At 37.3% G+C, this 15,620-nt stretch overlaps 1 protein-coding gene and 1 long non-coding RNA gene across 6 annotated transcripts in view; both read left to right on the plus strand.

The window, feature by feature from the left end:
• The window catches only part of zranb3 (zinc finger, RAN-binding domain containing 3), a 140,737-nt gene that overhangs the window by 18,407 nt on the left and 106,710 nt on the right, over window positions 1-15,620 (plus strand). For all 5 annotated transcript variants that reach the window (XM_085398652.1, XM_085398653.1, XM_085398651.1 and 2 more), the window contains exons 3-5: window positions 7,547-7,565; window positions 7,831-8,009; window positions 11,511-11,742. In XM_085398652.1, coding sequence (XP_085254778.1) covers window positions 7,547-7,565; window positions 7,831-8,009; window positions 11,511-11,742 — 430 coding nt within the window. The remainder of the gene's footprint in view (window positions 1-7,546; window positions 7,566-7,830; window positions 8,010-11,510; window positions 11,743-15,620) is intronic.
• On the plus strand, window positions 974-4,396 carry LOC146642472 (uncharacterized). Its single transcript, XR_014909675.1, has 8 exons — window positions 974-1,108; window positions 1,585-1,624; window positions 1,770-1,816; window positions 2,129-2,173; window positions 3,020-3,049; window positions 3,515-3,583; window positions 3,790-3,864; window positions 4,260-4,396. It is a non-coding gene; the product is annotated as an uncharacterized LOC146642472 (long non-coding RNA).

The raw sequence follows: 15,620 nt of genomic DNA on the forward strand, positions 1-15,620 counted from the left end.
ATGTGTAATTAGGATTATTTATAATAAATATGAATTAATTAGGGCAATTTCTTTAACCATAAAGAATAACTAAATCCTTCAGGACAATGTCACATCAATGCACTGAACTCACTATGTTATCCCTCTAACAGAGCCTCTACATGTTCTCACTGTAATTTCCCCCTCACGAATGAATTTTTGCTAGCACTAATTTGAATGCTGGGGGGAATCAAACGCATTTTACTCGCAGTACTCAAGCTGACTTACCTTTGCTTGAATGACGGCGTACTCACAACGTGGAGGCTTAAAAATAGCCAAATCTTGTACCCAGTCCTTGGTGAATTGGATGTGCGCCTCCAGAGATTTATAATTGCGAAATTGGTGCGCCGTGTATGCTCTGACTCCACAGACAAGGTATGAGAGTAGATCATGCTAAGTCAATAGCGGTTTGGTCTTCAGGGTTTCTACTCCACGGCTATATTTCATACGGGTCCACATTTCAACAATCAAGTACCGTCTCTTTGCATCTGGACAGAATCTGTCTCTATACCGTCATTTTCTTTTGAGCTACGTTTCAGAATGGTTCGTAGCAATCTTGTTTTGATTCGTGACCTGCCAAGATGGTGCTGCGCTCCCACAATGCATTGCGACATTACGTCAACTCCAAAGCCCTTTGCGTGCAGGAGTGTATGCGCATGCGCATTGCCACGGTGGTTTAAAAAATAAAGATATAATGAAAAGTAATTAATAAAAATTAAATATTTAAACATTCCCACAAATGTGCAATGAACGTGCAAAAACTCTCTTTAGTAGTTGTTGCTGTTTCTTTCTTTCTTTCTTCTTTTTTTTTTTTTTTTTTGAAAAATAACGACGTCTCTGAGGCGCGAAATTTGACAGCGAGAGGAACGGCCGGATACAGGAGACAGGAAGAAACAAGCCGATTATGTTCGCGTTAATTAAGTGGTTGGAAGATGTAAAATTCTCAATTCTGCCAACTGAACATATACGAGATTTTAATGAGGATGAATAATTAGCCGGCATGGAGGAAACGGACCTTTATTTCGTGGAGTGGCGACAAGAAGCCAAGGCGGGTGGCCAGTCTAAGAAGCCTCCATCATCAAGCTAGCAGGTGCCTTTTCCCATATAATATTACTTTATTCTCGTGTATTTGGAACGGAAGCGTAGAGCTGCCACCCAGGCAAAAGAGAAATATAAGTATATCACGTTATAACGTGAAAAGTTTATCGTTCTAACAATATACTATCATGTTTGAACAACATGTTTGAACAACATTGTACGAAAAATGTACATAATTATCACGTCCGTACAATATTGTGCGAACGTGACAATTATGTATATTATAATAACGTGATATTATATTATACAAACATGAAAAGCATAATGTTAGAACAATAAACATTTCATGTCATAACGTGATACAGCTCTATTTTTCTTTTGCCTGGGTGGCAGCTCCACGCTTCCATAATTTGGTAATCAAAATATGTAACTTAATTAATTATATTGTGACGTACTTTTGCCTTTTCTTATTATTCTGCCTTCTCAATAACTATCAAAGCCTATTCACATTTAATTTGGCTTTCACAGAAATCCTACCTCTCCTTCTGGCTACAGAGTACTTACCAAGGTTAGAAACAAAGAACAGTTATGCTTTATTAATGTTCGCTAATTACAATGTTCCACATTTCCTTGCTTTTTAAGTCATTTTTAGGCTTTTTAGAGTTTTTGTTTTTTATTTTTTTAGCAGTAATGTTTCTGCCTATTTATTTCAGCCCATGAAATCGAATGCAGATCTTCCTAATGTGAGATTTACATAAATGTAAGTAATTTTGTTTGTCATTGTCATTAATGTTGTTGCTGTTGTTGTTTTTGTGCAGTTTGCAATCATATAAACCTAGCAAGCATCAGTCAGCACAGTGACTAACCTAAACAGATTCTTGCTTTATTCACATATATTATATGTAATTATATATACCTGCACATTGTACCTAGGGTTGCAGCCACTTGGCCCCACCCCATTGTTGTGACAGCCCTGATTGTACTTATACACTGCATCTGAACAGGGAACAGTCTGCCACATTAATGTATTTTTAAGTGACTTGTTTGTAATACATGAATTTGTTTTTTACAGATGTCAAAGTCTCAACCTCATGCTGCCCTCCCCCATCCTCCTAAAGTAAGTATTTGTTGTTGTAGTTTTTTATGCGGTGTCTGTGTCACATGCTAATCATAATTATTGAAATAACTGTTTTCTAACAGATTTTCCAAAACACTAGTTATGTTTGTTGTCATTCAGACCAATACTACTGCTTAGACATTGTTTAGTGGTCATGCATGTTTGACAAGCTCGTTATGATACCAAAACAGTAGGCCTATCACAATAATCGATATATCAACTTAACACACAATACATGTACATGACCTCAATAATTGTTGATGATGTAATTTATCCGCCATTATATTTACAAAAATAAAATATAATGATAACATAACAATAACATTAAATAACATTGTTTTCTATTTGTTAGAAAATTTACTATTTATTCAAGTTTTTAAGGTATCTAATATTTTGATTTCTAATTTCAATGATCTAAATACTTTAAGAATTAGATGTTGGTTTGTCAATTGAAAGTGTGTAGATCTTGCATTATTATGGTGTCATATTATGATTATACATTCAAAGACATAAAATGGTCTTAAAATGACAATGACATAACTTGTCGCAATTGTTTATGGGGCAATATACCGACCAACAAAAAGTCGCTATCGTAACAGGCCTTCAAAACAGACGGTTTTATGATTGATAAATTCAAAAAATAAATACATTTAATTTCTCTGAGATTCTCTAATATTCAGTTACAGTTCACAACACAGTTACCCGTACATGCAGTATTATACTGTAAATATAAATCTCTGCATTTAGCATCCCACTAGAAGCGTCACAGTTACTGCCTCTTTTTTTTTTTTTTTTTTTTTACAAATACCTGTACTATCACTAACACATTTACTGTTTTACTTTTAGCCTGTGGATACAAATGCAGATTTCCTTAATGTAAGTTGTGCATTTTAATTACATCATGTTATTTTTATTATTATTTATTTATTTATTTTATTTTACATTCAAATATTTCAAGCTTCTTGGTTAAAGAAGCTTGATTGCTAGTAGGTAAAGAATAGTTCACCTATAATTCATATTCCCAATTAATTTCTCACCTCTGATTGAATGCCTTTGTTTGTTTTCCTTTTGACTATAACAAAACATTTTTGCTGGATATATATGGTGAATTTATATGCATAGATACAGTCGTAGTGCTTGACACATGCAAACAGCAGTAGATGTACTAAAAAGGAAATAATTACAATCATGATGTTGATTGCTGATGTCAGTATATATATTTTAGAGGAATGTTTTGTTTTTCACCCAAAATGAACTATATTGCTTCAGAAGAGATTTATTACCCTATATAAACAGTATCTATATATTGTTCTGTTTTTTGTTTGTTTTTGTTATTTTCAGGTTCAATGGTGCGTGTTCTTCTAATGGCCGCCTTCCCACTGGAGGTTTTGATCCACAGCAATTTAAAAGGTAATCAGCTTTGAAAGTCAGTTCAAATGGTTAGCTAATAGTACTTTAAAAAGCCTACAACTCTGTCACCAGTTTCTTTACCAAAAATTACCCATAAAAGTATCGCTCAATAGCATATATTGTAGTTCAAATGTTTAGTTGTACAAATATCAAATTTTTGGAAATCTAAAACTAGTCAAACACTCAAATGTTCATGCTTTTTATAGGAGGACAGAGCAAAACGGACATCGGCGCAGAGTGAAGAACTGCCCTTGATAAGGACACTATGACAGCCATATATAGTAAGTGAAGACTTTCTGTGTATCTAAAATTGCATACAGCACAAGTAACTTACTTTGCAACCATTAAAATAGGTTGTAAAGTAAGTTACCAATACAAATAGGTGATGATGCATTGTAGTGGTTGGTCTCAGACAAAGAAGGTCAACAGATTTATGAATGCTGGAAGGTAAGGAGAGACGACCAAAAGGGGTGTTAGCATTACTGTAATGTGAACTGGATAGACTTCCCATCTAGGAAAAAAAAGAGGTAAAATTATGCGTAAAATATATCTGTATTAATATCTGTATCTATATAAACAGAAATATCTGTTTGCTAAATGAAGCCAACTAACATAAATCACATTTTTATTTTAACTCTGATAAAAGTAATAGAACTGTGACTTTTGTTTGTTACAGTGGCGGTAAGGAAGGGGTTTCCCAGCGTGTCCAGAAGGGCTTTGAGGATTGCCGTGAAAGCTGGGGGAACTGAGACTGCTGGAAAAGGAAAAGAAATTACATTTTAAGTATGCTGACTTATGTTCATACAATCACACACACTTATACACATACACACACATGTGTGTGTGTGTGTGTGTATATATATATATATATATATATATATATATATATATATATATATATATATATATATATATATATATATATATATACACACACATATGTATATGTGTGTGTGTTTCTTTTAGAATGTTTGAGTATGTAATGAGAATAAACTTATAAAATGAATATTCCTTGCTTGATTGATATGCTATATGTATGTTTTAAACATCAAATAAAGATTTCTTTCAGATGTTACATGTGAATGTGTTTTCTTAGAAATATATGAAGGGTTAAATTTATATTTTTTTGAATGATTTTAAATAAATTTAAATTGTATTTTGAAATATATTTTATTAATATATTTCAAAATATACAAAAAATGGCCAAAAAATATATGTGCTAAAAAACATTTCAAAATACATAAACATATTTCAAAATGTATTTTAAAATACATTTTGAAATACATTTCAAAATATACAAAAAATGGCCAAAAAATATATGTGCTAAAATACATTTTAAATATATAAATATATTTTAAAATGTATTTTAGCACATATATTTTTTGGCCATTTTTTGTATATTTTGAAATATATTTCAAAATGTATTTTAAAATATATTTTTTTACCGTATGGGAGTGCACGCTACTCTGTTTTTTGTCAGACTTGAAATAGCCGAAATACCTTCACACTACGGAACTTCTTTGGCTCTTCTGTTCGACAATCTCTCCGGCATTGGAACCATCATCTGTTTTCTCTTCGGTCACGCTCGGTTGATTTTTCTAGTCGGCACACTCATTTCCTCCATTACCCGCTGGCTGCTTCCCAAACAAACACACGTGCGGCTTGGCACTTGTGCTGTACGTAACAAGTCACGCGACGTGACGCTGCGGCTGTGATTGGTTCGGCTCTGCGCTACCTAATTTGGATTGGCTGACCTTTTTTTTTTTTAATTTTTTTAAGAGGACAAGAGCGGCGAGGTCTATCGCGATAGCTTAATTTCTCTATCGAGTAAAAGTTATATCGCGATACATATCGTTATCGTTCTATCGCCCAGCTCTATCCCAAACCCACTGGGCAGGGAGAACCAAACTTGACAAACTAATAAATGCTGTCGACAGAGTTGTCAAAGGCTATGCAATCTTTTAGTACACCTAGACTGGACTACTGTAACGCACTGTGTACTAGAGTTAGTCATCTCTAGCTAACTTATAATTCAAAGAGCCTTAGTAAGATAATTGACTGGGACAAAAAAGAGAGCTTACATTACTCCATCATTGACAGCCTTGCATCGGCTTCCCGTGCATTACAGGACGGAGCATAAAGCAGCGCTGTTTGTGTTTAAAGCCTTAAATGGTCTTGTGTTACACTCCCTGGAGATCGTTGAAGTCTGCTTCCCCATCACTCTTCCCCACCAGGTGGTCAAAGCTTATTTCAAAAGAGAGTCGTGCCTTTGCTGGTGTTGCACCAAGACTCTGGGATGACCTCCCAAGTGACCTCAGACAAACCTCAGCTGCGACTTTCTTTATGACCTTTTTTTTTGCTGATCTCTGCAATAGGTTGTTTCTTTGATATTTATGTATGTAATGTGAATGTGTGTCATTTGAATTTTAGGATTTTACAAATGTCCTAAATAAATAAAATCTACTTACTAACTCTTCAACTCATTATTTTTTCCATTTAGTCATCAGAATTGATGTGACAGTAAATATCAACTAATCCCAGCTAACCACATCAGGGGTAATAATGACCGATTACAGGTATTTGGCAGATATATCTGTTAATCCATAACATAGTTCGGTTGCTAAACAATGTCATATGAGAGAGCCACGTTAGGTGAGCGTTCATAGGTTCAGTCATGGCTCATCTCCCCCTCCATAAAAAGCTTGGATTTCAGATGTAAACAACATTAGGACCCTAATGATAAGCAACCAGTAAATCAGCTATTTTTGATTGATAATTAAATGATTAATTCATTGTCATAGCAGCTGCCCATTTTCCGTAGACTGACTAATGGGATTAATTGATTATTTTTTTCAGCTCTTGTTAGTCATAATGCTGCATTCTCCCCGAGAATGTACCGAGCCAAAAGCTCTTCCATGATTGTAGTGTAACACTCATGTTTGGAAAAGAAGTATAATTTTTTTAAATGCATTTAAATGTTAACGGTTACATTTTAAAGCTTTCCTCTTACATTGCACTTATTTTCACGCACACTGTGTGAGTTCTACACTGTAAAGTAGATGGCAAAAATATAGGAATGAATCACGTATGTTGTATTTGTGCTACAGTAATAATGTGCCCGTATTCGTCGGGGACTTTGCCATATATTGTTGGGGGCGGGTGTATACCAACATTTTTACCAAAAAATACTGATCTGATGGCTTCTATTATTTATATACTTACAGTATAGAGCTTGCTTCTTCTCCTTTGGGGTATGCTCCATGACTCATTTTCCTCTTCAAGTCAACTCTTCAACCAATCAGAATTCTACTTACGTGTATCGTCATATCCGTTGGCTTTTTGAAGGACTGTTGGTTGAATTCCCACAGTCCCTGTCCCCGCATAGCCAAAGAGTTAGACAAACAGGCACCAATGCGGGACCATAAATCCCAAATAACACTACTCAATAGAAATAAAAATGCTCAAGTTCTCCCCAATGAATTGACCTGAATTAAATTTGTTGCTGCCTACGAGACAGAGAGTGAAACACCGGCTTCTACAGCAGTCAGCGAGGGTTTTTTTTTGTTGTTTTTAGGAACTGAATGAACCCAAATACATAAACATTGTGGTCTGCAAAGGTACTCTGCTGCATTAGATGCAGTATCTCAAACTCGACAGAAACAACAACATAAATATTGAATAGCAAGAAGTCCTGCAGACGTACATTAGTAGTTTTAGTTTTGTTGTATGTCCAGAAATCCTTGCTGTTGGTTTATGTTAACTTTTACTTTGTGTACATGACCCACAAAAGTCTGAGACGTTGGGGTGTGACTGCAGGTTATTAAGGCTTCTGTAATGATTCTCTCTAGTTGGAGGACCTGATGTCTTTATATGTAAACTATAACGTCTGTCATATATAGAAGCCATTACCTTCTCTACAAAGTGTGAAACCTGTCTGATAAAGTTTTTCCTTTTGTTTTACAGATGTATGATTGCCGATGAGGTAAGCACACACAACGCTGGCTCAGGAAATCTATTTTCCAAAAAAAAGAACCTGAGAGTTTGCTGCATGCCTTCCAAATTAATTTGTCAGCCCTCTGCTGCACTCCCACGTGCTTAATCGGTTTTGACACTAGAATCATTCTGAGACCTTATTACTCTTGGGCCTCACATCAGCTCAGCCGTCATATGCAATTTGCCACAGAGTCAGTGCACAATTGACTTGTTTTTCTCCCCATTCGCCATGTGTTGTTGTTTGGTGGGCCCAGATGGGTCTCGGGAAGACCGTGCAGGCCATCGCAGTGGCGTACACCTTCAGGCAGGAGTGGCCCCTCCTGGTGGTGGTGCCCTCGTCCCTCAAGTACCCCTGGATCGAAGAGCTGGAGAGGTGGATCCCCGAGCTGCAGCCTGGAGACATCAATTTGGTGGAGAACAAGAGCCACACCATGTAGGTCATCGCACCACATTACCCCGTTTGACCTTCATCCCTAAAAATCACCTCCATACTCATGTCAGCCTCTTAGTGTCTGGTTTTACTGGGACTAAATTTTGGTTTTGACTCTTCTGACGTTCTTAAAGCTGGTTTGACTTTTTTATTAAACTAAAGCTCTAAACACAATAGCTGCTTGTTTACATTTAACAGCAAAACTAGAAATCAAATTGAGTTTCTGTCTATTTTTGGTCTCCACCACATCCTGAAGGCTGATCTCTCTCTCTTAATTCTTAAATGCTCCCAACTGTTCACAAATAGCGCTCAACAGGTGGAGCAGGTCCTTATTAAAATGTATTTTTAAGATCAAGTTGAATGATCTCCTAAATATAGAATAAGCAATTTGTTCTACTCCAAATCAAAGGCTAATATTGTCACAATGACAAAGACTACAGTAGCTTAACGGCTTATTATTAAAGCAGCGGTTTGTAGCATCAAACTGCACATTACTGCTGCCGTGGTTGTGAAATTCTGGATAGATGGTGAATTATTAATTTTTTGTTTGTTTTGTGGTGTGACTTAGCGTGCACATTATTCGATGCTGTCTCGTTTACAGAGCGTTGCAGAAGGGAAGCTCGATACTGGCTTAAAAATCACATAAAGGTACTTAAAGGTACTGTTTTTGAACCCTGTAACGCCAAGTGTATCATATTTGATACATGAGAATTTGTGAGTTCTTGACTTCATCACCATCAGTGTGAGTTTGTTTTTTTTTTGTTTTTTTAATTAAATTGCACAATACATTTATAAGCAAACATCACGCTTGACTGGTTAAATATATTGACTCAATACACCATGCTGTGGCACAAAGTGGTACTGCATGAAGGTACGGCCTGACTTTAGTTCAGCTTCAGCTGATAATCCTTTGATAGAACATACACAGGAATTTTGGGCAGCTGTTTCCTTCCTTTTTTAACACATGTAAGTAACTCTAAAAGAAAGACTTGTAGTTTGATTTTATAGAATATAATTTATTATCAATTCTCTGGTTTCAAACCCCCCAAAAAAAGAATGTCTGCTGCTAATACATTTAATGGTAAACTAATCATGTTTCCACCGATAACTTTGGTTTTCCTGTGTAGAAGCTCACTCAGGGTCTCTTCAGTACTCATAATATCCATGCAAAATATTGTGCGAGTGGACGGCGGCAGCCATTACTTGAATTTAAAGCGTCGTTGCCCTTACAGTAAGCTGCACAGCAGCATCTAACATCTCTTGTTACGACTTCTTCTCTCCGGCCCTCTGCTAATCATTTACTCTAAAAAGACGTAATAAAAGCGCGAACGTTCACGGTCACACTGTGTGAAGCGGAGGCAGCGTGATAGACGGCAAAGCTGGGCACGATAAATTAATCTCAAAGTGTCCCCTGGTGTCAAGAGCCAGCAGGGGCCGATGTTTGACAGCACTGACAGACAAATCATGTCAAGGCGACGTCTACGATATTGAACAAGAGCTGAATTTATTTTATTTATTTATTTTTTCCCACGCAGGAAGGAAAAATGCTGGTGCTGGAACGTGCTTCATTTTGTTTGCACTGATTCAGGTTTCTGTATTGTGGATTAATGTTGCATATAAGCTTAGAAAACATCTACTTTTTCATCTTCTCAACTTTCCCCTAGTTTTTTTTTCTTTCTAATTTTTGAATGACATAAACTTTCTATAGTTGTGACTTGGATTAGATGGGGGGACACTCCCAGCATCACAGATGAGGTGCAAAGAGGTTGTGAAAGCCTTCTGGGGAAAACGTGTCCTTGAACTGGATGTGTTAATGACTGAACGAGGAGGCAAGAAAAAATTATGCAGCACCTCCTCTCGGTATTTTGACTCACTTGTGCCTTTGTAGAACATGAATGGCACCTTAGGTTTATTTCAGCTTGGAAATGTGTGTCTGTGAGCGCCTGCGTGTGTGGCGAAGTCAAAGAATTAAAGCTTGACAGATGCTGGAAATGTTTTTGATTTCTCAGAGATCATTATTGAGTTTCATGCAGCTGAATGTCGCCTGTGTGTTTGTTTGTTTGTTTGTTTATCTGTGCCTGTGTACCCGTGTCAGAACTGCACATACCATAGCTGAAAAATATAGAAATTGCTATGAAGCCGTAAAAAAGGAGACGGATGAAAGGTTTGTGTGTGTGTGTGTGTGTGTGTGTGTGTGTGTGTGTGTGTGTGTGTGTGTGTGTGTGTGTCTTGACACGTATTTAAGTCCATAGGCTCTTTTAAACAGCTTGGTTTGCTTTACCTTAAGGGCTCAGTTGCCAAGTCAATAACATCCGAACATTTAAGCAGGTGTCGAGTGTGTATACAATCCTGACTGTAAGCTGTAAACTACACGTTTACTACTTTTAAAGGGGGCTTCTTCAAAAGCTACAGTGATATACTCATCGCCAACAAACTCCATGAAAATCACCCATAAATTGGCACTAGATAAATAAATTAATACTCTAAGTACTGTTGGTGTACCCAAGGTCAAAAACATCATATTTTATTTGTACCATACAGCTAAAAACAATGAGTGACACGTGTGTTTTTTACACACATTATATTGTGGCTAAACAGTTGCAAAACTTTAAAGCCTTAAAAAACTACGTGTCTGTTATTTTTCATTGTAGAATTACTTTCACTTATGGATGCAGTAGGTTTGAGAGGAAGGCTCAGAAATCATATCTAATCCATACAGAAATACTCTTGACAGGTGCTACAACACCTTTGATTTAAACCTGTCGTGCTAATAATTGGACACAATCTTATATATAACACTTAAGTAAAATATTTGGATACTAATCCTCAAATGTTTGACGCTCCAATATAAATGCTAAATGTATCTTTGGCTCTTACTTTGTAGCTCTTTCATTTGAAGCTACTTGAGGAAATCTTTAACTAAATACAATTTAGATCATGTGGCCCAAGCTTAACGTCTAAAGCTTTCATTAGCTTTTAGAGGCTACAATGTACAGTCAGTTGTTAGTTAGCCTTTAGCCCCTCCACATACAAAAAGTCAGTTACTAAGATTTTGGAGCATTTTCTTTAAATAAACTTTTTTTATAAAAAACATTTTTTAAAAAGGATAAATTCTGGGCTATTTCTAAGCAATGAGATGGTATAACAGACTGTTGGTTTTGGTCTTTTTATGAGGCTTATTGTCAATAAAACAGTTACACAGCAATCATTGAAAAAGCACAAACAGCAAGCACAGAGTTACTAGTTTCACTGTAACCATAGAAACCTGATAATATTCTTGTTTCTTGTGTCACAATCGCAGGTAGTTTACAGATACACATTGTAATAAACACATTATTCATTTTGAATCTAAAGTTCACTGGTTTTACCCGTTTTACTTTGGCTATTGTTAGCTATCTCTGTCTCCCATTATTGTATTGGTTTCACACTACTGGTTTAACAAAAACCATTAAAAGAAGTGACTCTTTTTATTGGTCTTTTATGTGTATGCTGTTATCCTTTCAGTGGCATTGGTAGCAGTAAAGTGACGGTCCTGGGCTATGGCCTACTCACCACAGATGCACGCCCCCTGGTGGAGGCACTGAGCGGGCAAAGGTTTGCCGTGGTGGTGGTGGACGAGTCGCATTATCTCAAATCCAGGAACGCAGCGCGGACGAAGATTCTCGTTCCTCTCATTCAGAGCGCCAAGCGCGCCATCCTGCTCACCGGTACCCCTGCTCTGGGTCGACCTGAGGAGGTAATAAAACTTGATTAAATGGTAATTTAATGACGCCTCAGGGGGAAAGGATACAAATTTAACTGGAGTAAGCTGTTTTGTTTTCTCACCAAATGACACGGCAGATTCAAAGTTCCTTCAAACCCTGCTTTGAATTTTTAATGAAAAATTAAACACAGAGCTGAAGAGGAGGGAGCAGTGTGGCTAAATAGAGAAGGCTGCATTCGGTAGATTTGGAACAGATGGATTTTTATAAAGGAATCCTGAGCCCACACTTGTGAGGAGAGATTAGCAGGCCAGCTCGGGGCTCAGCTCTAGCTGCTCACGAAGGTGCTCCACTGTGCAGCGCAGGTAGATCGCCATGGTAACTTGCTCTAGAGCAGGCTACGCTCGGATCCGACATTCAAAAAGCCAATTAACTCTCTCCGGCGTCACTTATCCTCCAGGATCCCGTGGTCTTATTTCAATAACCTTTGTTGCAAAAACTTCATTTACAAAGCCCGATATGAAGAGACACTGCACCGCAATAAATGAGACAAGTAATAAAAAGAAACGCACAGGAGGAGGGGGGGACTATTGAATTTCAAGACAATAAGAAGGGCTGTTCACAGGACAATGGTGTTTGGAGAGCGGCTGAGCCAATCCCCTCTCCATAATGATTTATTATATCGTTTTTATATATGTTATATTGAAGCTGTAGATTACAGCCATATTCCATCACTGCAGCTAAGGAAGATGAAGAAGACGTCGTGAATAGAAAATCCTTTCACCGTCTCAATGTGAAGAGACAATACAGTATCAATAACAAACACCGTGTGCCCGCTGTACTCCGATACAGCTGTGTGTTTAGGCATTTTAAACTTCCCACAATTCTTCCAGTCATCTTCTGCAGCTTCGGGAGCAGAGTAACTCTTAGCTTTTACTGTGTTTGTGTTGCTTAAATAGTCATGATGTTGGCTTAATGAATAATTGATGAAAGTTCATGTGTTTATTAGCTAATTCTCATCATCTTCTGTAAAGATTTTACCCCTTTTTTCCTTCCTTTTTGCAATTTCAGTGCAACATTTAAGAATAATTTGTTTTAGCACACCGTACAGAACAGCCTAATTGTGATAGCTGTTTCCTTCAGTGCACACACAACCACACGCACCCACCCACGCACATACACAGAGGCCCCATAATTATTCGTAACCTGCGGTGTATCTTATTTAAGTTTTTTTTCCCCACCCGAATGTCTGTGCTGCATATTAAAAACATTACAACTTTATTTATTAAGGTCTTTTCTTCTAAACAGGTTTCCAAAGTGCTCTGCACATTTATGTAAAGGATATGTTAAATAACACCACAGTGGAGAAACTAAGAAGAGGCACCGCCTAAGACCCGAGCTCTTTCATGGCATGCATTTTTAATTTTTCTTTGCTATTTGGGCTGATTGGGACCTAAATAATGTAAAAACAAAGAATTACCAGATTTTTTTTAACCTAATTTTTGTTTTTGAGAAAGATGAGATCCACATATGAGGACATTTGTTTCAAATTTTGATAGAACAGTGGCAGCATAATGTCCTCTTGAGTGCATATCAGGCCCTTGTAGAGAAAAATTAAGTATTTTGGTCTAGACGTCCCAAAATGTGATGTCCACATATGTGGACACCAGGTCCTAGGAGGTTAAAGACCCAGAAAAACATCTGTCTGTAAAATTGAAAAAAATCAATGATGAAGAGTATATTAAACATTCAGAGACACTATTTATACAGTTCAAATTTAAAAAATAAAAAGATAATCTGCTTTGCTGGGAGTGTGTGTGTTGGTCTCTGCCTATTGGTGCAGTTTAATTTCTGACATCACTATGTTCCAGCTGAGCCACACCCACCCACCTCAAACCAAACAGGAGACGGTCAGAAATTGAAACCTCTACCCAACTTTAAAAAAAACCCAAACTGCTCCATCTTCAACATAAATAATGTATTGCATCATATTAGTATTTTTTTAGTTAATATTTTATTAGTAATTATCAGTTAAAGTCCCCAAATTTGTTACATTGACTTGTTATTGCTAAGACTTGCTTACTCCACATTGTATGTTTTTAAAAACATAATAAATATGTGTTTTTATGTTTTAAAAGGAAAAGAAATGTTAGTATCACGGGGGACTATTTTCAGCTGTGGATTAATACACATTTGACTCAATTACAGTGTGTGTGTGTGTGTGTGTGTGTGTGTGTGTGTGTGTTTACACTAATGAAGGAACATGTTCGCTTACTGATGCTGATATTGGATTTTGAACAACAAAAGAGGTCGATCTATGTGGTTCAAAGAGTGACATGTCAGCATTCTCACACACACACACACACACACACACACACACACACACACACACACACACACACACACACACACACGTACGTTAGTAGAATCAATTCATTGCTTATTTTTCATTTGATGTGTTGAAGAAATAATATAAAAGATTACCAACATTATTTCTAATAAATTCCTATCAAAGAGGCTTCATATATAAATATTTAGCAGTTCATATATAGAAGCTTCATTATCAGTGAGCTAATAATCAACCTCCTGACTAATATATGCTAAACTAATATATGCTAAACTATTTATGCGGGACTCTGCTTGGCTCGCACTGTCATCTAACTGCCACGTTGCTTTGAGGGAAACTTAATTATTGCCTAGACCCGATCATGATAATTAACTGATGAAATTCAGGCGGATAATTAATTCCAAAACGAAGTAAAGTTAGTACTCGCAAGTAATCTCGAGAAGGTGTATCATCGAAAAAGTGCACGCGCATGTGTGTTATAGACTTCGGCGTGTGTGTGCGTGACACATGCTATCCTGTCTTTGCCATTGCCCGCCTGCAGTGGTGAGGTTAGTTTTTAGATATCATCTCTCCTTCCTTCTCCCTGCCACTAGAATCTGAAACTGAATATAACATTTTATCATCCACAGCATAAACCTGATAAGCCCTGTCCCTGCCTCTGTGCCAGTCTCCTCACTGCCATCATTACTCACTGTGGCTCTGACATCGAGTTAGCACACAGCTCAGGGCATGCTGCACCGTTCATGATGTGCCCTCATTCCTCCCACCTATTATATCAGTGGCGTGAGGGGGGATGCAAAGCTCCCGGTGAACAAGTGCTGAATTTAGAATAAGGCTCGTCAGTGTAGCTGCTGACGATTAACTGTCATTACTTGAGAAATTGCTGCATATACTGGAAAACTGACAGGGATGGTGTGCATTCAAACAGCAGCCTTGATGTTTGCACACACACTTACACATACACATCACGTGAATATTCTGTGAGCTTTGTTGCAACCTGTGATATAAACACGCTCTTTACCTGCAGTCACATACGTCCACTGAAGACAGACAGCAGCAGCTTGTCTTTTGTCTTGCGACATCAAGCAAAGCAAAGATCTTTTGAAAATCTTTATGCCAGGAGCTGTTTAATTGGAGTAAGTCGACTGTGTCCACATCCTTAAAATTTCAAATCCGTTTCATTTTCTTCACCTTGTTAGACTGCACAGCGGTTTGACCTGGTTAATTGGTGCTGACACAAATAACCACACAGTTGCACAACGCAGCGCTGGTAAACTAGGCGAAGGACAGCAGGACCTTGGGTAAGCTACAGAGAAGATGTACTTCATGACAGTAGACTAATCATGAGCTCTGGTAAGGTCTCTGTTTAAAGCTAAAAAAAGCTCATGCTACTTTGTGCAAAAGCGAAAAGGTGGGAACTAAAACAGCCAGCAGTTTCAAGGATACATACATGCTAAATCAGGGGACTTTGTTTGCTTTACTTTTCTTTATAAGAGTTAAAAGTTAGACCCGGCAGCTGGTCACCTTGCTTAACTACTAATGTCAGTTAAATAGTACTACAGTCGA

This window comes from Rhamphochromis longiceps, linkage group LG23 (genome assembly GCF_057381845.1).
Source record: "Rhamphochromis longiceps isolate RC_006_pf linkage group LG23, R_longiceps_female_GT1.1, whole genome shotgun sequence".
Lineage (NCBI taxonomy): Eukaryota > Metazoa > Chordata > Actinopteri > Cichliformes > Cichlidae > Rhamphochromis > Rhamphochromis longiceps.